This window comes from Podarcis muralis, chromosome 12 (genome assembly GCF_964188315.1).
Source record: "Podarcis muralis chromosome 12, rPodMur119.hap1.1, whole genome shotgun sequence".
Classification (NCBI taxonomy): Eukaryota; Metazoa; Chordata; class Lepidosauria; order Squamata; family Lacertidae; genus Podarcis; species Podarcis muralis.
In genome coordinates, this window is record NC_135666.1 from 36,909,675 (window position 1) to 36,934,994 (window position 25,320).

Here is a 25,320-nt window from a genome sequence, read left to right on the forward strand (position 1 = left end):
GAGGGAAAAAAAAAACCTGCCCAGCCCCCCTACGCGCTCCCGCCCTTGGCTGCGGCTCCCTCCCCGCCCCCCTCCTCTTTCCCTCCCTGCCCTTCCGCCTCGCGCGCGCGCTCCCCGCCCCCTCAGATGTAGCTGCTGCCGTTGCCGCCGCCTCAGTGCGCGCCGGGAGCCAGGAGACTTCGCGGGAGCCGAGCGCCGCTGTGCACACCATTGGAAGTCCGTATCTTTCGCTTTCTTCACCCCCCCCCCGCCTCACTTTCCTATTTCCTCCCCCCCCCTCTTCTAACGGCCGTTCCGAACAACAGGACGGCGAGGGGGGGGGGAACCAGGGCGCCTCTCTTCTTTCCCTCATTATTAGGATTATGTTTTATGTAACTCTGTGAGGGAGGCTCAGGCGTGGCCGCTTTCCCTTCCCTTCCCCACCCCGCTCCTCCCGCCTCAGGTTTGGGCCGCCGCCGTTTCTTTCCGCGCCTTGTGGGGCCTTAAAAAAAACCCCCAAACCCTACAAGTGCTCCTACCAGCTAGGCCTTTCCCACCCCCGAACCCGCTTTGGGGGCTATTTGTTTGGAGGTGGGGGGTGGGGGAAGAGGACGATGACCACGCATCCCCACCCCGCCTCGGGCCTTCACTTCTGAAGTTTAAAAATCGCTTGCTCCCTAGTTGGTGTCCTAATGGGGATTGTAGCCGGGGGCTGTTTCTCACTCCGCTCCCGCTTTTCCCCCCCCTCAAAAAAAGAAAAAGAATCAGCAAATGGTGATGGGAGGAGGAGGCGGCACAGGCCGCGAACAAAGCAGAGATCAGAAGCGTGGACTTCTATAGATCTGTAGATATAGATGAAGGTTCAGTGCCTTGGATGGGGGTGGCGTTGGGGTTGCAGATGGGGGTCAAAGCGTGGCGGTGTCTTTTCAAGCTCGTCGAAGAGAGGAGGCGGCGACGGCGGCGGCAGGAAGTCGTCCTAAACGACGCGGTGATATGGCGCTTTCCACCGCAGCCGATCCTGCATCTTTGCCTTCTCATGTTCTTGGTGATGGGAGAGGCCCGTTTGGGTCTGCTTTCCTTCCCCCTTGCGCGCTCACCTCGTGCTATTATGACCTATTTTAGCTTTCATTTCTTTGCAACAGGCCTTTGTTGCTCTCGCGTTCCGGGTTTCTTTTCTTTCCTTTCTCCTAAATGGAAGCACGATTGGCCTGGCTTGAAATTATCCTATGATATCTTATCTCCTGCAAGGTGGTGGTGGGAGGCGCTCAGGATTGCTGAGTGCAAGAGAGCTGCGGGGGAGGAGGGAGGGGGTTGGTCTCTCCCTTGCTTTGCTGAATCTCAAGGCTGTGATGCTACTTTTATAGCTCTGCAGAGGAAACGCCATGAATCAGAACTGCAGAATTTGAGAAAGTGTTTTGTATTTACTTATCTAATGTTTTGGAATTAGCAAAATGTTTTATTGTACAGTTTATGTGTTAAGGTATGTGTCAAAAGTTGCAGTGGTCACCTATATAGTAGATGTACTGCTGATTAATAGACTAATCCTGAATCTTCTTGAATGGTTGCATCTACCACTGATCTAAGTACATACAAATGGATTCAGGATTCTGTAATATACCTTACAGTTGAAGATTTTATTTCATTATAACTTGTTGTCTTAGAGATTTTCAAAATAACAATTTCCTTCAAACTTTTTTTAGTGCTAACTCAGGATGTGTGATATTTGACTAGTGAAAAGGCATATAATGTATTGTAGGTAACTGTTATTCCAAATAATAACTAGCATAATGGAGGCTTAATTTCATACTCTATTAATGTACTTGAAATAGTTTTTTCCCCACCACCTGGATAGAAGAAGGACCATACTTGTATTGAGATGCCTTTCTCTGAGTAATGCAACATTCCTTTTGTCATGCATTTTTCTAGTAAAAGCTCAGCAAGTCTGCAATAAAAAATGGCCACCAATAAATCTACATTGGTAAGTTCATGACCACCTAAAATATGTAAGGATTTTACCACCATATTTCTTCAGATTTATTAAGTTGGCATCTCTGTGTAAAAAGATACATCCACATCTCCCCTCCCCAGCATTATTTTCCAAAAAACACCAGACACTGAAAGTGGGTGATAGCCAAATGACTTGGACTCATTTGGCTCAAGTAACATAAATCCGTTGATTTCAGTGCATCTTCTGAGTATGGCTGCATTGGATATCAACAAGTAAGGTTGCTGGAAACCACTCTGAGGTAAATTTTTATAGCAATGTGTTTTGTTATTGAAGCCTGATACATGATTCAATTCCTCACCTCTGTTTTATAGAGGTAATAATGTACGTTTCGCTTGAGGAAATGGTATTGCGTGGGTGGTAGATTGCAATCTATTTAAGAGGGCATGTGGTGGCATCTAGTGCCAGTTCCAGTTTATATTAACAATTATATTGTGGTAGCAACATACCTAAGGGACGTGGGTGGTGCTGTGGTCTAAACCACTGAGCCTCTTGGGCTTGCCTTATCTTCACGGGTGGTAGGTATGTAAGCCATGGTTTGTTTGCATATGATCATTTAATATAACTGATCATGATTCCAGCACATACTAAAACACTTGACATAAGGTCAGAGTTGGAGGTCTTGGTTTAATTGGGGTTGTTTTCTAAACACTTGGATGCCTGGGACACAAGAGACCTGTTCAGGCATTAAAGCCTTTTGATGCTTGGAATCATGCAAAGGGGAGAGTGAGACACTTGCTGGCCCTGGTACCTGCACTGGTGCACAGCCTCCACACCTTGTGTAAGGTGTAATGTGATTTAGAACCCTGCACATGAGGAGCACAAGTACTGCAGACCTTTGTCCTCCAATGTGTGGAGGGCAGTGGGGACAGGGCAGAAGAGGCAGGTCCCTGGTGCCCCCTAATTTCCAGAGTTTTAATGCATCAATAAGGCTTAGTTATATTTTTTCCTTCTGAATTAACTGTCACCCTTCATTCTTACACTTAAAATGATAAATATATACATGCTTCCTCAATCCACACCTTGAAAATTTGGCACATGTTTTTTGCAACTACAGTGGTACTTCTGGTTGTGAACGGGATCCGTTCTGGAGCCCCATTCGCAACCTGAAAGGAACGCAACCCGCGTCTGTGCACGCACGGGTCGCGATTCGCCACTTCTGCGTATGCACGTGACGTCATTTTGCACGTCTGCAGATGCGTGAGTGGCAAAATCCGGAAGCAACCCTTTCCGGTACTTCCAGGTCGCCGCGGGACACAACCTGAAAAAACGTAACAAGAGGTATGACTGTACAGGATGGTGGCCTGCCCCCATGTTACCTGTGTTCACTCAGTCAAGGATGAAGCTGCGTTTCTAAGCAGTAGGAATATTTTTGGGAATTCCTATGCTTTAGTTAATTGTAGCATAATGCAGTACTATTCAAAGTGGTGGTCCTTGATCAGCTGCTGGTCCAAGGCAACTCCACCATAGTCCAGGTTGGGATGCTTCAGGGACCAAGTAAGATATTGGTCCCTGGCACATGGAATTGGGAAATGTTGCCCATCCACCACATCAGATAGTTTGAGAAGCACTGACATAATGGACATCCTTCCTCACTCTTGCGAGCTTAACACAACTTGAGGGAAGATCCATGTGCTTCTCTAGCTCCTAGTTGAAGGTGATCGTTAGAATGGCTATGGTCCTACAAGATGTAGCGTATGTCACCAACTGCACAAATTAGTCCCTTTTACCTCTGGAGCTGGAGAAAGAAGCTAGAATGATTTGCATGGTAACAAATGTACATTGAGTTCCTTGGCTTCCTAGGACCCAAATGAATTCTTACTTTCCTCCCTTCCACGTTTGCAGCCAGAAGGGGAGGGAAGTCAGTGTCCCCAAGTAGCACTGTGTGTCTGAAACACTTTCGGGTATCTTGTCCCCATCACTTTTTGGAGCTGGGGAAGCAGCACTAGGGATAATTTCTGGCCTCAAGCAGAAATACAGAGCAAGGTGAGGTACCAACAGCTCAGCTCTGTGCAGATCTACTCTGTGGTAAGTCCCATGGATTTAGATGAGGCACTGCTAGATAACTGAGGCCAGGCCAGCCAACACTTAGGGACTTGTGATCATGCAGTCCGATGCGTCATTCTTTTTTCCCTGGGATAATGTTTTGCTGCACATATATTACTAAAGAGAGGAGAGAATCAGTGCTGCCTTTGCCCCTCCTCAATCTACCAAGTATGGAACAAGGATGCAGCCAACATAGTAGCTTCATTTTTCAAGGTACACTTCAGCCCCTCTCCTGGAGCAGTATTGGCCCTTGGCATGCAATTTAGAAGGTGCTGAACTAGGAGTATTATCAAATAGTTCCTGAGAGAGGAAAGTGATCTCTTAAGACAGGTGGCAATGGGAATTCAATAGTAAAAAATAGTTGTGTCTGTAAGATTCAGTAAGTAAATTTAGAGATATAGCGTTTCTAGAAATTTGTAGTTATGGAGGAAAAATACTCATTTTTTGTTTGGGAAAATGGAATTCAGTGGGGACGGGTTAAATATGGACGCAATACTGGCTTTGCTGTCAAACTTAAGCTTATTTTACTGTTTTAAGATCATAAAATTCATCATTGATCTATCAGTTGTCCTATTTACTGTATTTATTAAATTACATATCAATCCAAGGGATGTTTACGCAGAAAACACACCCATTTGGTTTTACTCCCAGGTGAGGAGACAGGAAATGGAAGAGACAAGTTCTGGCACTATTTATTTTGTTATTGCTCTTAACATTTCAGAGTTTAAAACTCCTTCAGGAGCTGTAAAAAAATTGGATCTCCAAAAACATTGAATTGTGAACTTAAGCTTTAAAAAAACCCAACAGTTTCAAACAGGCTGTGAAGGTTGTAAATTAAGAGAAAATTCTTTCTGTGTCTCTGCATGATACTCCCATCGTTCCCAATAGCAGTATTCCATACAGAAAGAAAGTTCTGGGATTTTCACAGAACAATGCTTTTGGGTAACCTAGAAATTTGCTTTCTAGGTTACCCAAAAGCAATGCTTTTGGGTAACCTAGAAATTTGCAAGTGTTTACAACTCCTAAATGAGTGCTTAACTCCTAACAATGCATACTATTGCCCAGTAAGCACTGGGTCTTGTATGCTTTTTCTGGCTCATCATGGTGCTTCCTGCTCACACATAGGATTAGTTACAGATGGGTAGCCGTGTTGGTCTGCCATAGTTAAAACAAAAAAAATTCCTTCCAGTAGCACCTTAAAGACCAACTAAGTTAGTTCTTGGTATGAGCTTTCGTGTGCATGCACACTTCTTCAGATACACACAGATACATTCTTCAGATACACACTGTGTATCTGAAGAAGTGTGCATGCACACGAAAGCTCATACCAAGAACTAACTTAGTTGGTCTTTAAGGTGCTACTGGAAGGAATTTTTTTTGTTTTACACATAGGATTGCATCTCTAAAAGTATTGGTGCATTTAACTAATTGCAAAGAGTAGATGATAGAGTTTTTTCAGTGTTCCCCCAAAATTTTCCTTTGGGAGGGGAGAAGGAGGAGACAGATAATGTCCCCATTCAATAATTCTCAGCTTTTTTCCATTTGCTTTCACATATCTATCTACAGTATAGGTCTTACGTAATATATTACTACATTGTACAATGGTATGCCATTATTAGTATGCATAAATTTTAATTATATATCAGTTGCTTAAAAATACGCTGGGAATATTTTTTAAAAATAAATCTAGATCAACAGTTGAGCTTTTAACTGGGGGTGCAGTTTGAAAATTGAGAACTCATTGTATCAGTGCATGGTTTCTAAGGAAGGGATAACATGAATTGCAAATCCCTCCACTCCGCCAAGAGCTTAAAATACTGTAGGTCTGTTTGACAGACTGGTGTATGCCCCCTCCTCACATGCAAGATTGGACATGAATGATCAATGCATGTCAATTCAGGAGTGTCATGTAGAGTGTCAATGCAGACTTAATTAGTAATATGGCATGCATATATTCGTAAACTTTTGATTTCTTTTGTGCTTTATTCAAAATGTTTTCAGGGATATGACAGTAGCACAAGTAGGTTGCTAGTTTTGTATTATCTCTGAAATTCCCATAGTTAGAGAGGAAACAACCTCCACACGCTGGCAGTCTTAACTGATGGAAACTGTCTCCACATATTCACATTCCCTTGGTAATCTTGGTAGCACTTGGAGGGCAAAAGACATTAACATTGCCTGTTTGGGCATATTATGTGCAATGTTCTTGTACATATGTATTTTTTTCATTTCTGCCATACCCATTTTGAATAGGTGATTTCCTATATCATACCTCTGTCAAGCTGTTTTTGACACTTAACTGAGTATCAAAAGACGTTTGTCATCTGGCACTCAAGAAAAGCAAGTATATTATTATTAAACTGACAGAACATGGGATTTCTGAATCATGGCCATTTCTTCCTTCAATCTAGTTTTCTCCAAAGGAATGTTTGGTGATCAATATACAACATGATTTCCTCATGTTTGCTATTTTGAATGCCTAAGGATGGTGTTAGAAACTGAGATATGAGAGCTAGGAGCTAAAGGGCACCTTAAACCTAAGTTATTGGCACAACAACAGAATATGTCAGTGCGCGTTTTATAACAAGAATACAAAGCTGAAAATGAATGAACTGCAGCTAAAATATTACGTTCATTTTTCACATGGTCTAGACCAGGTACGTCCAACTCCCAAGAGACTGTGATCTACTTTGGGGGGGGGGCTAGCAGTGATCTACCCATTTTAGGGGGGCAGGTCAAAGTTGTTGAGAGCTTTTTTTAGAGGAGTAGGTCAGACTTCTAAATGTGCAAAATTAAAATAAATTGCTCACCAATAACAGCTGCTAAGAGACAAATGCAGAGCTACAGCAGACAACAAAGGAACACACACTAAACGCGATGCAGGGAAAGACCATTGGGGAGGGGGCGGAAACATAATTCTAAACAACACGAGCAATAGGGATCCCGCGATCGATCAACAACGATCATCCAGGGGTCGATCACGGTCGACCAGTTGGACACCCCTGATCTAGTCCTTCCCCTGCCCACCACCTAATATTCTTCAGAGGGTCTCTTCTCCAATCTTCAGAGAGTAATTGGAAGTGGAAAAGCAGAAAAAGGTCTTTCTTTCCTTCTACTCTGTAGTTTTAATGTGAAGTCTTAGGTGCATTATTGTGCCCAGAGCTCAGAAACTGCTTGCACTAATGAAATTACCTGTCACAAAATGCGCCTGAACAATGTGAGTTTCGAACACTGCCTAAGGAGTGCTTCCAAAACTCTGTCTGCCATTCTGCACTTGACTCTTGAACTGCAGCACTTTTAGCATGACACTAATATACTGGTTTCAAGCCAATGCATAGGGAAAATTTGGAAAAATAATAATCCTGTTACACTAAATTGTTCATTACTGAAGTTGGAATGCTTTGAGGATGATGTGGATGTAGTACTTTGTTATCTGAACGTTTGGCTGTTAAGTGGAGCTTAAATTAAAGTGATTTTCAGTCTTATTTAAAGTGTGCTGTGCTTGATTTATAAAGTTCCAGCAATGCAATAGGCATTTGTATTAGTGAACAGTAAACACAAAGTTTCAACCTAGCTTTATCAAGAACAACTCTGAAACTTTTGCACAAGTATGTTTTTGCACATGTGTGTTCTGCTGTCCATAATGAAAGTCAAAATCATGCATGGATGTAATTGTTAAATAAATGTTTCAGATTTAGCATCTGAAAAATGCTCAAGCTGCTATTAACTGTTGTTGAATTGCTATTAACAAGGCATATATAACTCACTGGTCTTCAACTAATGGCTCCGGACCCACTACTGGGTTGCTAACTGATCAAAGGTGGCTTGCAGCAGCAGCACTACCACAATATAAAGTGAAAATTTTGCTATTTGTAGTAAAATATAAGAAATGGCTTCCCAAATGCATGTTTCAATTGAAGGTAGGTCTGAAAAAGTTGAAGACTATTGGTCTCTAAGATGTATGCAAGTAATTAAAAAAACTAAAGAAGCTCATCCTTCTATCTTCTGTGTGCCTTCCCAAAATTCATTTTTAAAGCTTACTTTTTATACAGTATCTTTTAATACCCATCTGTACAAAGTGAATGGCAATAAGCTATATGGAACAAAATAGCAAACAATTTTTTCAAACAAAAGGATTTAGAATTCATTGCAAAAGAGATTTGGAATTAACTTCATTGACCCAGAAGGGTTCTTTTTACAATAATTTGTTCTCTCACTGAGCAAAATACGAAATTTTCCATGAGAATCTAAGTCCTGTAGACCTAGAATCAAATAGCAGTATAACTGTTAAAATACATCTTTTCGAATGATTTTGTTTTGTAGCATAAAATGGGGAAAAAGCAGAATGGCAAAGGCAAAAAAGTTGAAGAAACAGAACCTGAAGAATTCGTTGTGGAGAAAGTCCTGGACAGGCGTGTAGTTAATGGCAAGGTTGAGTACTTCTTGAAATGGAAAGGATTTACTGAGTAAGGAGCTTCATCCAGAACTACTATTTTCAGTGCTTGGTTGGTTGGGGGTGTAGGCCACAATTCCATGTGTAGAGCTGAAAACATTTTGAAAGAACCACATAGCCAAAAAGAATCACTTTTCCCTGTAAAACTCTGACTGGCCTGTTTAGAAATGATTTAAATTAATAATAGCTGTGTGGTGGGCTGTAGTAAAAAATAAAAACAGCTCTGGCTGTGTGGACGCCTCTTCAGCCCATGCTACCGATGGCAATACCTCCCTTCACTATTGGCAGTATGTGTCATTTGACACCCGACTATAACTACATTGGTACCTCGGGTTACAGACTCCACTAACCCAGAAATAGTACCTCGGGTTAAGAACTTTGCTTCAGGATAAGAACAGAAATTGCACGGTGGCAGTGGGAGGCCCTATTAGTTAAAGTGGTACCTCAGGTTAAGAACAGTTTCAGGTTAAGAGTGAACCTCCAGAACGAATTAAGTTCTTAACTAGAGGTACCACTGTAATCCAAAAGCTGCTGATTGAACTAGAAATTAAAACTGAATTAATATGGTCAAGAACCATGCTGCCATCTTTGTTAACACACATTAGTCACTTTATAAAAGGTTACAAATCTTAACTACAAAAATAATCTGCTTTTTTCTTCTCAGTCAATTCTATACATCTTGCTGAAAATGTTTCTTAGTGTACTGGTCCTTGTTGAGTGCAAGACCTCTTCTCTCACCCCATCTAGTTTGCAAGCTTTTATAAAGTGTAACATAGTCTGTCCCAGTTATGCATAATTAACAAGCATATGTTTTTCTAGAACCTTGCTTTGTTATTGAGCTAAACATGCTACTTCTCTACTATAAATAGCAATATAGCAGCATTGACCAAAGTAAGCACTCCAAGGTTTTTAAAAACAAAAATCTAGTTTACCAGGAACAGAAGAATATTGATTCATTTCTCCTGGCACTTGTGAAAGACTAGAAACTCGCCCTAAGTCTAGAAACATCCAAAAAATTTCTTTTCCTTGTGTGCAATTCTGCATGTTTGCAAACTGAACATTATTATAGGGCTCAATTGACATATATAGCGTTGCTTATGTTACTATTTGTGGACTCTGAAATAATAATTCAGCTCATTTAACAAACCTTACTGTCTACACGTGGGTAACCCATGACCATTTCCCCATAATCTTAAGTCTAAATGATTGTACACAAGTAGGTTGGAAATATTTTTACAGAATCTGTTGTGACCCAAGTTGGCCTACATAAAATTAAATTGCAGAGAAATATGACTTCAGTGTCTTTAATAACTGAGCACAATTTAGCATTTTGTTAGGGTGGGTGGTTTGACTTTATAGAGTTTGGCCATCTGATCCAGATTTCTAATTACTTCCATTCTTTTTTTTCATGAATTCTGTTTCAGTGCCGATAACACATGGGAACCAGAAGAAAACTTGGATTGTCCAGAGTTAATAGAAGCTTTTCTGAGTTCCCAGAAAGCTGGTAAAGAAAAGACAGAGGGCGCCAAAAGAAAATCTCTTTCCGATAGTGAGTCTGATGACAGCAAATCAAAGAAAAAAAGAGAGTCTGTAAGTTGGTTTGGTGTTTGGATTTCTCCTAAAATTCATTGATGAGGTGTAGTGGTTAGTGTGTTGGACTAGGGTCAGTAACACCCAGGTTTAAATGCCTGTTCAGCCATGCTACTCATCCCAACCTATTTCATGGAGTTGGGAAGATATCCTGCAGGTGTGGGAGAAGCAGGTGTGCTAGGCATGGTGGTGACCTGGTGGATGGGATACAACTTCCATCATCCTGTCCAATGGTCATTATTGCAGTACTGAGGAGTTTTGAGCCCGACAAAATCTGGAAGGCTATAGGCTCCCTATTCCTGATGTAATGTATCCTCGGTTCCTTGAACAAAGGTTGGTATAAAATCATAATATAGTGGTTAGCCATGCAGCTTTTAACATGTGATGAATACAAACTTAAATATCTCCTAAGAGCTGTTATAGCCCAGTTTTGCAAGCTGCTTGTACTAGGTTACATCTTGGTATCCTCTTTAACATTCAGTCTGAAAAGTTTCTAAAAATGTCTTCTGATCTGCAGAAAGTTAATATTGTAGTACTGTGAAGTTATCAGTATGTTCATGGAAAGTGAAATGAAAGAATTGATGGGTAAAAGAACTGAAAGCTTGGTGTAATTTTTTATTACTATTTTTTGCTGAAATTCTGGAAGACCTTTGAGGGGATTTGTGTGTTCTATGGCAGCTTTTCTACAGTAGTTGGAACGTATTTAAATGTTACTCCATATTTAATCAAACAGGTTGATAAACCCAGGGGATTTGCAAGAGGTCTTGATCCTGAGCGAATAATTGGAGCCACAGACAGTAGTGGGGAACTTATGTTTCTTATGAAATGGTAAGTGGTAGAATGGAAATTTCAGCAGCAGTGCAAAGTGTGTCTTGGACTGACCTTGATAAAGAATATAATTTTCCTGTTATAAACTGACTGATAGGATGTAAAGACTGTTGGTGGTTGGGTTGGTCCTCCCTCTGAGCATTGGTAATTTTGGTCCTTTACTACTTAAGGAGTTTAGAAAACTTAAGGGCACTCTTGTTGCTGTTTATTACCAAACTAACTAGTACTAGGCTTTAAACTGAAGAGAGCCCTAGCCTATTTTGTTACCACCTCTATCAAACTTAAACCACTATTGCTGGTATTTAGTTTTTACTGTACTTTTATGTATGATTATTTAAATTGTTACAGTTTAAGACTTAATTTCTACTCCAAAGACCATAGCTACACACTTGCAGCTCAGTTTTATTCATGTGTTCTTGAAACAAAGGCCTACTTACTCCTGCAGCATTAGCAGCTACATTCAGAAATCTCCCCCAACAGTTACTATTGACTACTTTACCTCTCAGTTCCAAATGACTGCTTTACTGATGGCATAAGATACCCAGTGAACAGCAACTTAGGTTTTGTTACAAATGGGAAGAGATACCTAGTATGCCCCCCCCCCCCTTTGAAAAGCTGCTACTGCCCAAGATTCTCAGTTAAGCAAACTTTGAATAATTAGAGCAGGAAGTCTGAATTCCTTTGACCCTTTTAATGATAAGTCTATAACAGGGGTCAGCAGCCTTTTTCAGCCATGGGCCAGTCCACTGTCCCTAAGACCATGTGGTGGGCCGGAATATATATATTTTTTTGGGGGGGGGGGGATGAATGAATGCCTATGCCCCACAAATAACCCAGAGATGCATTTTAAATAAAAGGACTTAAACCACTTAAAAGGACACATTCTACTCATGTCAAAACATGCTGATTCCCGGACCGTCCGTGGGCCGGATTGAGAAGGCGATTGGGCCGCATAGACCCCTGGTCTATGATAATCATGTACATGCTTGCCTGGGAATAAAGGTCTGCTGCATTAAATCAGACAAACTTTTGCATAAATGTGTCTAGGATTGGGTTGTGTGCATAACTACTACTGAAAAGGTCGAGTAGCGGTACTTCAGACTGCAGGCTCACGAAATCCTGAATGCATGTTCTTTTCTTAAAACAGGAAAGATTCTGATGAAGCAGACCTGGTGCTCGCCAAAGAAGCAAATGTTAAATGCCCTCAGATTGTAATTGCTTTTTATGAAGAACGACTAACCTGGCACTCATGCCCAGAGGATGAAGCGCAATAATTGTTTGAGTTATCCCCCTCCCCCCTTTTTTTATATATGTATGATTATAACTTACCAGAAATGTTGAAAGCTACGTTTTAATGAGACAAGTTTGATTATTTTTGAAGTAATGTGTTTTGCATAAACAGAAAGAAAAAAAAAGAGTTTGTGCTATTTGTTTTGTTTTATTACAGGAGAGCATTTGGTACTGCTTTCTTCATTTTAGGCAAAGTGTTTTATAAAACTTGATAGTTAATAGTGAACCCTAATGGCAGATTGATCAAATTCACAAGTGTTTTTGTAGTTCTATACGACTGTTGTGCATGCATCTTTCCCCCAGTTTAGTCCTTTCAAGTCTTTAGTATTTGTGGCTACTTGGTTCTTAAGGGACCAGGTAAAAACTTTTTAGTAAGTGGAAGGTGCAGGCTGTATATTATTTACTTTATTGTAAATACTGGTGAACACTTATCAATAAAATAGTTTTATATTATTGTTCCTTGTTTTCCAAACAGTGATAAGCTTAAGAATCTTCAGAAAAATAGCATCCTCCAATAAAAGCACTGGCACAACGTTCACCAAGCAGAATTACTGCAATGAGATTTTGTATGGCCCCTACTGTTTTGCCCACAACTTTCCTTGGCTTGTGTCTTAGAATAAACTAACTTTTGTTTCAGGTAGCCATACAAATCTCCAGTAGCATGTTTTTAAGTTTGACCTAACTGGATCATGAGCAATATTACATTTCTCAGTTTCTAGAAGGTCCATGTCCAGACTTGGTTGCCATTTCTCCAGTCAAAGCAATTTGGTTTCTAAGGTGTATACTCCGGATTGAGATGAGTTTGGCAGAAGTGTGTGAGAGGATACAAAGCCATGTTTTTACCTAGGGCCATACTACAGACTGCTCTGGCATGATGTGTGCAACACAACAGCATAGCTCAGCTAGTTAGAGCATGGTGCTGATAACACCAAGGTTGCAGGTTTGATCCCCGTACCTGCATTGCAGGGGGTTGGACTAGATGACCCTCAGGGTCCCTTCCAACTCTATGATTCTATGCAATATGGGCTAGTTCCTAAAAACATACCAATTGTTGATTTTGTGCAGTGACTTCATGAGAAACAACCCAGTATGTATAATAGTGCTGTGAAAACAACTTTTTTCTAAAGTGAGCTAAACTCACTGTCTCTCGCTGCTGATTTAACTGCAGGTGGAGCAAATTTCTGGATGCTCTTTTGCCTTGCATTACAGAAGAAGTGTATACCTAAGTTCACATATGGCCTTTGCACAGTACAGTCACACTTTGGAATTCGAACAGCTTTGTTGCTGAGCATTTTGGCTCCCGGATGATTGAAAACCGGAAATGATTGTTCCGGTGCTCAAACGTTCTTTTGGAAGCTGAACGTCCAGTGGGGCTTCCGCGGCGATTGGCTGCAGGAGCTTCTTGCGGCCAATCAGAAGCCGCGCCTTGGTTCATGAATGTTTTGGAAGTCGAACAGACTTCCGAAACAGATTCCGTTCGATTTCCAAGGTACGTCTGTATATGTGAATAGCAATTTTGAATTGTTCCCTCCTTTACACGCACATGGAAATACTAGCAATGTGTGTACACACATGTGTATAAATATATAATTCGGCCATTCAAGCCACTGATACAATAGCTTTATGCTTTCTAATTCATTGAATTGTAATCACAACAAAGGGGCTGCACACAATGGCTGAATCATATCCCCTGCCAGTCTGTCTTGTCCATATAAGGGTATTCTTCCAATATTATGATTATAATGGTGTGAAGAAGAGAGCTGGATTGCACTCATGCAGGTAGAACTATATTGAAACTTTGACATAGGCCACAGCAGAGGGAAAGGTCTGAAGAGGGGAACCTGTTGTATACATGTGGGTTTCTGGTATAATTTTGAACCCTGTGTTCTTATGCTTCTTAAATCATACTGTCCTCTCTTCAGACCCCACCAGTGTGGAATATGGCAGAGATGTGCTGAGGCAGCACCATTGCAGTCCTTTTCTTTACATGATTATAATTGTATTATGGGATGAATGCAACTGATAAAACTAAATTATTATTTTTTAGGTAATAAAATATTTTTTAAAATGGGGATAATCGCCATCATAAAGCTGTTATGTATTCCTCTTCTGCAGGTGATTATTCATCATAAGCTGTCTTTACTAAGCAGGTTCCCCAATGCACTGGTGTTACAGGAGTTGTACTGGTCCTATTTTAAAAATGGCATTCCATAAAATGCAGCAAAACCATTAGCCATAGAAATGGGGTTTCACCTATTTTTAGGATTGGTAGGTAAATGGCAGTTTTTGAAATAAAACTTGTTCCAGTCTCAATCTTGATAATATTCAATCAACATGATCATTTGAGAAAACAACTTTATTTTCTTTTTTAATAATACTGTAGCATATTAGGACCAAAATGCATTCTAGGGTGTCAGGGATTTACCTGCTAGTATGCACAGAATTTTCTTGGTAAGGATAGAATAAGCAACAAATAAATTCATGTAAAAAAAACCAAAAACAAACCCCACTAGTGCTGAAATGAGAGTGTTTAAATTTCAAGATGCCAACTTTACAATAGCAACTAAATTTAAAACGAGCTGTGCACAGGGCAGTGAAAAGTTTTTGAGATACCTGGACTGCCATTAAATTCCAGCTTCCTAGTAGACATTTTCATCTACATTGCTACAGTCAGAAAAGGAAAGGATGCACCCAGTTCCCTATCTTTAGAAAAACTTTCTATTGATTCAATGTGTTACTGCTTGATGGGAAGATTACTGTAACTGGAGATGTAGTAAACTTAACAGTCTGAAGCCCCTTGGAATATAAGGTGGTAAATGTGAGCTTTTTTTTACTGACTTAAGTATTATTGTGCTTTCCCTTGTCGGGTCAGTACATGAGCTGGTTTTAACAAGAATTCTCAAAACTGGTCAAAGTGAGCTACAATGCATCAAGTATCTCCAAAGTGATAAAATGGCTAGAATGGAACATTTCATTTATGAGACAATTGAGTCTTCTAAATATGGTATTGGAAAAAATAAGGTTTTCATATGTGGAATTGACTCCCTACATTTCAATAAAACATTTCCTTGCTCCTGTTGTTGCTCCCATCCTTATTTTTCCCTGTCTTTTGGTGCTGCCCAACAGTGTTCGTGTTGCAGATATATATGCTTTGGGACCCAAACCTTAAGAGTGTATGAATGAATTGGTTTTACAAGTGAGTAGGTGAATGTTGTGTGCGAGTAACCTGCTTGCTGTGTGCACAAAGATTAATTCCACCCATCTTGGGACAGGATGGCTTCCTAAAACACCATCTCCCATATTTTAGTGTCATGCAAAAGTCCTGCTCCACTTCAGCAGCTGCAGTTTCAAACCTGGCTAGTTGGGGGGGGGGGGTGGACGGACAGGGAAGGCTTCACATTTCTAGATGGCAGGGTGCATGAATAAAAATCACATTCTTTTTGTGAACATGGAAAGGAAAAGCTACCTTGGCCACGGCATCCGTATAGTTTTCAATCTCTGGATGATAATTCATTTTTTGCTGAAAGTTACGCAGGTGAGTGGTTATTGCAGAGATAGGCTTGGGCCATATTGGTAAAGACTTAATTCTGCAACACCAGATAATTTACAGTTCTTCCCCTCCAGCCTTTGAATTAAATGGTAATTGCTACACAGTTGCTGCTTTCTGCACATGCAGACAAGCTCTTGTTTGTGCATGTTACTCTGCTAAGTGCATTTGATCATGCAGGTTTGGGGAACTTTATGGTGATTTATCAAATAGTACCTTGTAGGATACGAACAGGCAACCAACAAGAACATAACCTTATTTGTTAAATTACATATCTCTCATATATATATATATATATATAGTTTAAACCAGGGTTTCCCAAACTTCTCCAGTTATTGGACTACAGTTCCCATCATCCCTGACCACTGGTCCTGATAGCTAGGAATGATGGGAGTTGTAGTCAAACAACAGCTGGAGACCCAAGTTTGGGAAACCCTGGTTTAAACCAAAATATTTCATGGCATCTGAATCCCTGCCCCCTCCTTGTTAAGATGGTTCATTTTTGTTCAGCTTTGTTCTTTGTAAAGCAAGGATCTGCCCATGGTACTGCATTATACGTATTCATCATGCAAAATAAATGGAAGCTGTTAATAGCCCTTTTGTGTTATTGCGCCTTCATTACAGATGCCCAAATCCTTTAAAATGTTGCACACTTCAGATTTGGGAGCAGGGAGCGGTATTTGTGTGACGTTACTAATAATCTCCCATCCTGACATCTGGACGTCAAGGGCTGATTTTATAATGACTATGAGATAGGCAGAAGGCAAACCAGCGTAATCTTCATTTCTGACCGCAACCCTTCCCCCCCCCCCCGCAGTCCTGGAAAGACTGCATGCTGTAAAAGATACATTGTTATCTTATTATGGAGAGAAGATATGTTGATCTGACAAATTCAAGGACCAACGATCCTATTTCCAGCACCTCTCCCCTCCCCCCTACCCGCTCCTATTGCTCTTTGCAGCACCGGCATTTCCGCATGCGCGATCTACTCTTACCGCTCCTTCCTCTGCGGCTGCTCCATCGCAAGCCCGACCAATAAGAGATCGCCTGCAATGACAGGAAGTAGGTCCCTTCCAGCTCCCGATTCTTTTCCTAGATCTACTGCCGGAGCCTGAATTCACGTGCAACCCGGTCCCATGCACGTTTGCTCAGCGGTGAAAGACACCGACGTCTGTGGCGCCTACTCCCAAGTAAATATACATAGGGGAGCAAGAAGAAGCCTTAGTTGGCTGGATTTTTATTTTATTTTTAATGTTGCACCAAGCAAAGGCAGAACGGGACTCAGGGGACGGCAGTTTAATCTTGGCAAACCATTGACTCGAAATAATGACTTTTTAATCTATTTTTGCTCATGCTGCAGAAACATCAGCAAGAAAATACGGCACTAACGCATTGGGAAGCCCCGCCCACCCGGCCCGGAAAGGGTTAAGATGGGCTGTGTGACATTTGCCTATTCCTCAGTTGGTTAAGCTTGTAAAAAACATAAGTCGCTCCATGTCAAAAACAAGGATTCAGAAGAGTTGCATGCGCTCCGCTATGAATATGTGTCTCTTGTGAAATTCGTGGTTTTAAGCGCAGTTAAGCATTTGAGTCAAGTTGTATTCTATAGGATCAGGTATGCTTAACATGCATATTTTAGTTTATAACCCAAGGTCATAGAATCATAAGACTTGGAAGGGCCATCTAGTCCAACCCTCTGTAATGCAGAAATCTCAACTAACGCATCCACAACAGATGGCCATCCCAACTCTGCTTAAAAACCTCAAATGAAGGAGAGTCCACAACGTCCCAAAGAAGTCAGTTTGGAACAGCTCTTACTATCAGAAAATTCTTCCTTATGTTTAATAATAATAATAATTTTTTATTTATACCCCGCCCTCCCCAGCCTGAGCTGGGTTCAGGGCGGCTAACACCAATAAAATTACAATAAAACATAATAGGGGGGAAACAAACAAAAAAAACTATTTATACGGGCTAAAATACAATTTAAAATGCAGCCTCATTTTAATAGTAGCCCATAAATCAAAACCATAAGGGGAGGGAAACAAAAGGGTCAGACTGAGTCCAAACCAAAGGCCAGGAGGAACGGCTCTGTCTTGCAGGCCCTGCAGAAAGATGTCATGTCCCACGGGGCCCTAGTCTCTTGTGACAGAGTGTTCCACCTAGTGGGGGCCAGTACTGAAAAGGCCCTGGCCCTAGTTGAGACCAATCTAACCACCTTGCGGCTTGGGACCTCCAAAGTGTTGTTATTTGTGGACCGCGGGGCATACCAGGAGAGGTGGTCCCATAGGTATGAGGGTCCTAGGCTGCATGGGGCTTTAAAGGTCAAAACCAGCACCTTAAACTTGACCCTGTACTCCACCTGGAGCCAGTGCAGCTGGCAAATCACTGGATGAATGTAATCCCGCGGCAAGGACCCCGTAAGGAGCCTCGCTGTGGCATTCTGCACCCGCTGGAGTTTCTGGGTCAGCTTTAGTGGGAAACTCCTTTCTTTTAACTTGAATCATTGGTTTGTGTCCAGTGAGAGTGTGCTATGTGTGTGATAGAGAGTGTCTGTGCTGTTGCCACCTTGTATATTGGCGTAGTTTTGTATATTTTTCCTCGTACTGGGGGGACAGCAATGAGAGCCCTCTCCCTGATAGAGTATCATGCTATGCCCCTCTGCCTGCTCTTTGTGTCATGCCACACACACACACACACACACACCCAGCAGCCATTTTCTGACTGTCGCCCATAGTACTTTCTCGAAATTGAAAATATGCCCACTGGTCCTAAAAAAGGTTGGTGACCCATTTGTTGAATCAACATTTGTGCTTTCAGAGTCTGTAAGCTTGGAGTTTACAGAGAATTATTTACAGTGCAGCAAGGGAAAGGCTGGCTAAGAAGTCTACACTACACTAGTTGCTAATGCAAGCATTTTTTTGCTCTAATTTGTTTGTTTTCATTTTTGGACAGTTTTAAAGACAGTTGACTCAGCAGTGTTAATTGCAACTTACAGGCAAAGAGCATATCTGTTTTACTTTTATGTGGATTTAAAAGGACAGGCACTTATGAGAGCAGCTGCCTTGGCTTAGTGTTTCGCTGATAAGGAATGGTCCTCTTCTGAAGGACAGTGATGAATAGTGTGGACTCCCAGAAAACTTGGCGAACTTTCCTATGAGGGAAGGTTTTGTGTTTCTCCTTCTCACCTTTCCTCAGTTGGCAGCCAGGGTATCCCACTGGATGACAGGCAATAAAAATCCTCTTTGCATTTTATTGCTACAGATGCCAATAAGATTAAAGTGAGATCTGGGGTCTTACATGGTACCAACCAGTTGTCAACAGGTTCACCATACCCATTGAGTTAATCACCCATCTCCTACTACCCTTCTGAGAAAAACCCCATTCCATCATCCCACTATATATACCTGTAAGGGTCTGGTGACTTCTGTTTCAGTGTATCTGAAGAAGTGTGCATGCACACGAAAGCTTATACCCAGAACAAATTTAGTTGGTCTCGAAGGTGCTACTGGACATTTTTTATTATTATTTCCAGTACCAACATGGTCACCGCATTAGTTCAGACCCAAAATGCTTCATACAAAATCCTCTAAAACTCCATTTACAATTTTAATTCAGAAATCTATGCTGGACTATTGTGACTCAGCAACTGGAGCCCAGAGAGGTGGAGGATATTTATTTATTTCATAAAATTACTATACCACTCGATTATAGGCAAAAGCCTCAGAGCTTTGCTACTGCTTTACTACTGCAGCAATAGGTAAAAAAGGTAAAGGACCCCTGGACAGTTAAGTCCAATCAAAGGTGACTGGGGTTGTGGTGCTCATCTTGCTTTCAGGCCGAGGGAGCTGGCGTTTGTCCACAGACAGCTTTCTGGGTCATGTGACCAGCATAACTAAACCGCTTCTGACACAATGGAACACCATGATGGGAGCCAGAGCGCACAGAAATACCATTTACCTTCCCGCTGCAGCGGTACCTATTTATCTACTTACACTGGTGTGCTTTTGAACTGCTAGGTTGGCAGGAGCTGGGACAGAGTAATGGGAGCTCACTCAAGCATGGGGATTCGAAACGCCGACCTTCCGATCAGCAAGCCCAAGAGGCTCAGTGGTTTAGACCACAGTGCCACCCACAATAAAGCAGGCTTGCTCAACAGAAAAACCTGACACTTTGAGGACGAGGTCTGCGATTTCATCCACACGTGTCTTGTTTGCTGTCAGCGTTGGAAAGCTGGCTGAAACGCGTTACTTGTTATCCTTTGCAACGAGCTATTTCAGCTGCATGATGGAAGATTCATTCATGGTAGGCAGTGCCAGCAGGTGGCACTCTTCATTAGAGTCAGGTCCTGCCATCTATTGGCACCCCAGTTGTTCTTCAACAGAGGCCTAGGTATACTTTGTGCTGATGAAGTGGAAGACTTGCTGGGGATTTCAGGAGAGAAGTTCTGCTACCTGTCCTGGGGTTGATATACTTCTGGACAGAGCTGTTCTAAAATTCTTTGTTTTTGTTCTGGACCTTTGGGGCATAAACATTTGAAGTCTTCCTCCTTTGTTTATATGTTGCATTTATACCCCAACTTTCCAGCAATGAGCACCGTCCCCACTTCCTCATAGTCTTATGTTCACGGCACACCTGTGAAGTAGGTGAGGCTGAGATACAATGAGTTGTCCACAATCACCCAGTGAGCTTCATTATGACTACATGGGAATTTGAACCTGGGTTCCACCATAGTCTATCACTCTGACCTACATATTGCAGAAGCCAGGGTTTGGCTGTAAATAGTCGGGAAAGTGTTGTTCTGGGGATACACCATTAATAGTTTTCTCTGTACAATCAGAGAAACAGAAGACTCATCATACTTCCAAAAGTAATTCTTTAATTATTTCTCATCATACTTCCATTTGTCTACAATGCAGCTAAATTAGGTAGCTGTATCTGGTTCTTCAGCCACCATTTTGTGTTTGTCTGCAGTTGGTAGATGGCTGGGTTCTACAGTATGAAGTCTGCCTATCCCCAGTTATTATTAAATGTGTATATCGTCCTATACCTTCAGGTCTCAGGGCTGTGCACAACATAAAATCACAAAATAAAAACACTCAGAAGTAAATCCCAGATTGTTATTGTTTCCCAGTGCATAAAATGTACCTTGCTTTTCAGCCAATACATGGATTTAGATTCAGTGCAAATTCAAGCCAAGTTAAGTAACTACAATGTGATTTAACTGTTAAATGTTATACTAAAAGTGTAGCCAGAGAGAATGGTCACATTTTTTCTCCTCTGTGTAACCCAGTCTAGTCTTTTACTGCTGCTATAATCCGAAATGTCTATTGTATCTCAGGGGAAAAAATTTAAAACCAAGCATTTCTCTCTGAGATTGTCATGACACCGTTATGAGAGAAATAATTAGTAGTTGTGTTCAGATGTTTTCATTAATTGTTTTTCTAATTTCAGATTGGCACAAGTCAACTATGGCATCTGAAATTTTTCAGCTGAACTCACCTTTCCTTTACAGTTCTTAGTGTGTCTTGATTTTGTACCTAACACTTGCTAGTTCTGCATGTGGCTTGTATTACTTAGAAATAGGAACTTGCAAATATGCTCTTGTGTGAATATTTAATAAATGAACTTTTCAAGTGGTAGGAAGTTATACACCTTTTATATTACTATTTAAGAATATAGGGATGGGCGCCAAAATCCAGTTGAAATTGCTTGCTTGCTTTTGTACTCAGTACCAAAATATCTCTCATGCTCTTAATTCACTAGAATAGATGGGGAGATATTTCCATTGGATCATGTGTCAGAACATGGGCGAGTCCTGATCTGTTGATGGATAAATTCCCAGAAAAAAATACCTTTCAACAATAGCCACTATCTAAGTTGGTAAGAGATGTTGGGTGCCTTAATTTTCTGACCACTACACAGTGTTTGAAACTCCGATTGCTCTAGGCGCATTTTGCAACAGGGAATTTCATTAGCCTGAGCAGTTTCTGAGCTCCGGGCGCAGTACTGCGCCTAAGAATTCAGATTAAAACTGCAGAGTGGAAGGAAAGGAGGACCTTTTTCTGCTTCCCCACTTCCAGCTACTCTCTGAAGGCTGAAGAAGAGACCGTCTTAAGAATATTAGGGGGGTGGGCAGGGGAAGGACTAGACCATGGGGAAAAGGAACATAATATTTTATCTGCAGTTCATTCGTTTTCAGCTTTGTATTCCTGTTATAAAAAAAGTGTGCCTAGACATTCCATTGTTGCACCCATAATCTAGGTTTAAGGCCCCATTTAGCTCCTAACTCTCATATCTCAGTTTCTAACACTGCCACTATGCTATGCTATGTGCTGTAGCTCTGCAGATATTGTTGGACTTCAACACCCATCAGCTCCAGCCATCATGGCCAAAAGTCAGGGATGATGTGAACTGTAGTCCAACACTATCTAGAGGACTTCAGGTCTGAAGAGCCCAGGGCCCTCAACTCTCTTTTAGGTGCCCTTTGTCCAACCAGCATGTAAGAAAAGGTTAGACAGTTTCTTACTATTGCAACAGAGGAACTGTGGATCTGATTGTTCCAGTACTGTACCTAGTCATTAGATGCATTCTTCAGCAAAGTTAGACTGCATGGGACACTGAGTTTAATCCCCTTCGAGACAAATAACTACCTGCATCAACTACCTGGTGAACAGGCCAAAAATGTTTGCAGCTCCTTTGATCTCTTTGATGGCATTGTAAGTTGGAACTGCAAGAAGAAGAAGAAGAAGAAGAGGAGGAGGAGGAGGAGGAGGAAGAGTTTGGATTTGATATCCCGCTTTATCACTACCCTAAGGAGTCTCAAAGCAGCTAACACTCTCCTTTCCCTTCCTCCCCCACAACAAACACTCTGTGAGGTGAGTGAGGCTGAGAGACTTCAGAGAAGTGTGACTAGCCCAAGGTCACCCAGCAGCTGCATGTGGAGGAGTGGAGAAGCGAACCTGGTTCACCAAATTACGAGTCCACCACTCTTAACCACTACACCACACTGGCCCACTTTGCTTCTGAAAGTATACAAATGTTAGGGGCTGCAAACATACTTTATCTCTTCTCTGTGAAACTTATTAATTGGGCCCATCTGCATGACACTTCCTTGTTATTTACATAAATCTGAGGGTTGTATTGGAAATAACCAGGGAGTCAAATCAATCTAGGTGTTCTGGATCAAGAATACTAAACATACAATCCATGGATTTTTTGGTTAAAGGTTGAATTAATCAAACCAAACATGAATTTGAGTTAAAAATCCTCACTCTTAACTTTTATTTCAAAGTTTAACCCTAACACGTTTAATTTTATGAAAATGTCACAAGCTAGCAGACCACATTCATATGTAGGCTACACAGAATTATGAAGAAATGCCAGATGATAATTATGCTTAATGAATGAGTTGAAGACTTAGTAGACATATTGAAATTATGTGTTTATTTTACAATCATGTTTAAAAGTTCTTGTGGCCTTTACAGGCAAGCATCTTACAGCACAGCACGTTCCTGATATCAGAAATGTTATAGTTGAACAGCAATATGTTGTTGTTTATCATGTGTATTCCACCACCATCACAGCTAGCAGTGAATCCTGTGATTTGGGGGTGCTTTCTGGAATGAGACAGGTGCCTATTGGGCAGTGCCTTTGGGACCCCAAGGGTCATCTAGTCGAAACCCCTGCATTGCAAGAATCTCAGCTAAAGCATTCATGACAGATGACCATCTAACCTCTGCTTTAAAATTTCCAAGGAAGGAGACTCCATCACCTCCCTAGGGAGACCATTCCACTGTCAAACAGCTCTTACCGTCAGAAATTTTCCCCTGATATTTAATCGGAATCTCCTTGTAACTTGAAGCCATTGGTTCAAGTCCTACCCTCCAGAGCAGGCGAAAACAAGCTTGCGCCATCCCTGACCCCTGGGGTGATGGGAGTTGTAGTCCAAAAATAGTTGGAGACCCAGCTTTGGGAAACACTGCTCTGGGATCTACTATCATAGTCTCAAAAGATACACTGTTCGCTAATTATAATGAACCTTCTTCTTCTTCTTCTTCTTCTTCTTCTTCTTCTTCTTCTTCTTCTTCTTCTCCTCCTCCTCCTCCTCCTCCTCCTCCTCCTCTTCCCCCTGATCATTAGTTTGCCGCTAAATATATCCATTCCATTGTTTATGGACTGGTCCATGGAACTACTGTGTGTGTGCATGCGTGGGGGAAATTCTTGCAGAGCTTTCCACTGTGTGAGCCCTGCAACTTCAAGTGCGGATAGAATTAATCACACCCAAGTCTTTTAATAGAATATGGGCATCAAGGAACAGAACAGTCTTATAGGAACAAAGAATCATAGAGTTGGAAGGGACCACGAGGGTCATCAAGTTCAACCCACTGCAATACAGGAATCTTTTGCCCAACGTGGGGCTCAAACACATGACCCTGATACTAAGAGTCTCATGCTCTACCTGACCGAGCATTGATATTTCTAGTTCTGGCGGTGAGCAGATCTAATGGTTGCTTCTTCATGATACATTGTGACTACGTTCTGGAAAAGATCAGAATAATAATAATAATAATAATAATAATAATAATAATAATAATAATAATAATAATAATAATAATATCTTTATTGTCATATTGCCTGCGCTTTTGCGGAAAGTGCTGCTGCAAATTTCCAGTTCAGTGTGACAAGCAAGACTGGTGAACAGCATAAAGCTTGTGAATTATACATAATAGAGCAGGTGGGTGATAATTACAAGACAAATAACGTAGCGTGAAGAATTATGCATGGTCCAAAGGATTGCTTCCAGCAGCCATTGTTTCAGGACCACACAGTATGAGCTCTTCCTCATGCCACAATCGTTCTCTCTCTTGTGCTCTCTCTCAAACACATATAAGCTTCAGATGACATTAGCATCCTTGTGTAATCAACCCCCCTCCCCCCCCCCAAATATACCAAGGCCAGCGAGCAGATAGTTCTCTTTAAATCAAGCACATGAGAGCTTAGGTGGGGTTTTTCTTTCATTTGCTACGCCAATTTGACTCTTTCTAGCTGAGAGATAATGGAGTGCGCCTCTAGGGGTGAACAGCACTGAAGTGAACTCCCTGAGGCACAACCCTGGGCAGTGTGTATGGAGGTCCTGGGCTGCCCAGTTGACAAGACCCTCGCACTCTCTCGGCCTCACTGGTGTGGTCCAAAGGAAAGCAGAGCAATAGGTTTAGCACCAGCTTTGCTGTAGGAGTTGTCAGAAGGAGGTGTACAAGACACTGTTGTAAACAAAATCTGCCCTTCTTCCCTTATGGGGCATCCAAGAGCCCTGACAGAGTCCTTAAGCGGGTTCTCTATCGGTAGGAGAAAATAACAGAGGCCAACCAGAGAATATTGAGAAGCAAAGCAGCTAGTAAGCCTGATCTTTATTAAAGCTGTTGCAACAGGGTGCTCCCCCCACACGCAGGAGGACAGAGGAAGACCCAGAACCCAGGTGTGCCTGCCCGTATATAGACATTTTAAATTCCCTGCCCTGGAGCTCATGACCACCCCTCCACACATCATACATACATCACAGAAGGGGTGTAGCCCAAGACC

At 41.6% G+C, this 25,320-nt stretch overlaps 1 protein-coding gene across 2 annotated transcripts; it reads left to right on the forward strand.

Annotated features, from left to right (window-relative positions):
- The first annotated feature begins 59 nt into the window (after window positions 1-59).
- CBX3 (chromobox 3) lies at window positions 60-12,644 on the forward strand. 2 transcript variants are annotated; one of them, XM_028750293.2, is made up of 6 exons: window positions 60-216; window positions 1,906-1,957; window positions 8,354-8,496; window positions 9,908-10,073; window positions 10,807-10,901; window positions 12,049-12,644. In XM_028750293.2, the coding sequence occupies exons 2-6, from the start codon at window positions 1,934-1,936 to the stop codon at window positions 12,173-12,175; spliced, it is 555 nt and encodes a 184-aa protein (XP_028606126.1). In that variant the 5' UTR covers window positions 60-216; window positions 1,906-1,933; the 3' UTR covers window positions 12,176-12,644. The 2 variants fall into 2 exon arrangements, with proteins under 2 accessions (XP_028606126.1, XP_028606127.1); XM_028750294.2 differs by lacking the exon at window positions 1,906-1,957 and having other exon boundaries at window positions 69-216.
- Window positions 12,645-25,320: the final 12,676 nt, after the last annotated feature.

Bases quoted from the DNA above. Each gene is read 5' to 3' on its own strand.
- CBX3 (XM_028750293.2), top strand. From the start codon at position 1,934: ATGGCCACCAATAAATCTACATTG. The intron at 1,958-8,353 runs GTAAGTTCATGA...TTTGTTTTGTAG, and splicing joins CCACCAATAAATCTACATTG to CATAAAATGGGGAAAAAGCA. The intron at 10,902-12,048 runs GTAAGTGGTAGA...TTCTTAAAACAG, and splicing joins CTTATGTTTCTTATGAAATG to GAAAGATTCTGATGAAGCAG.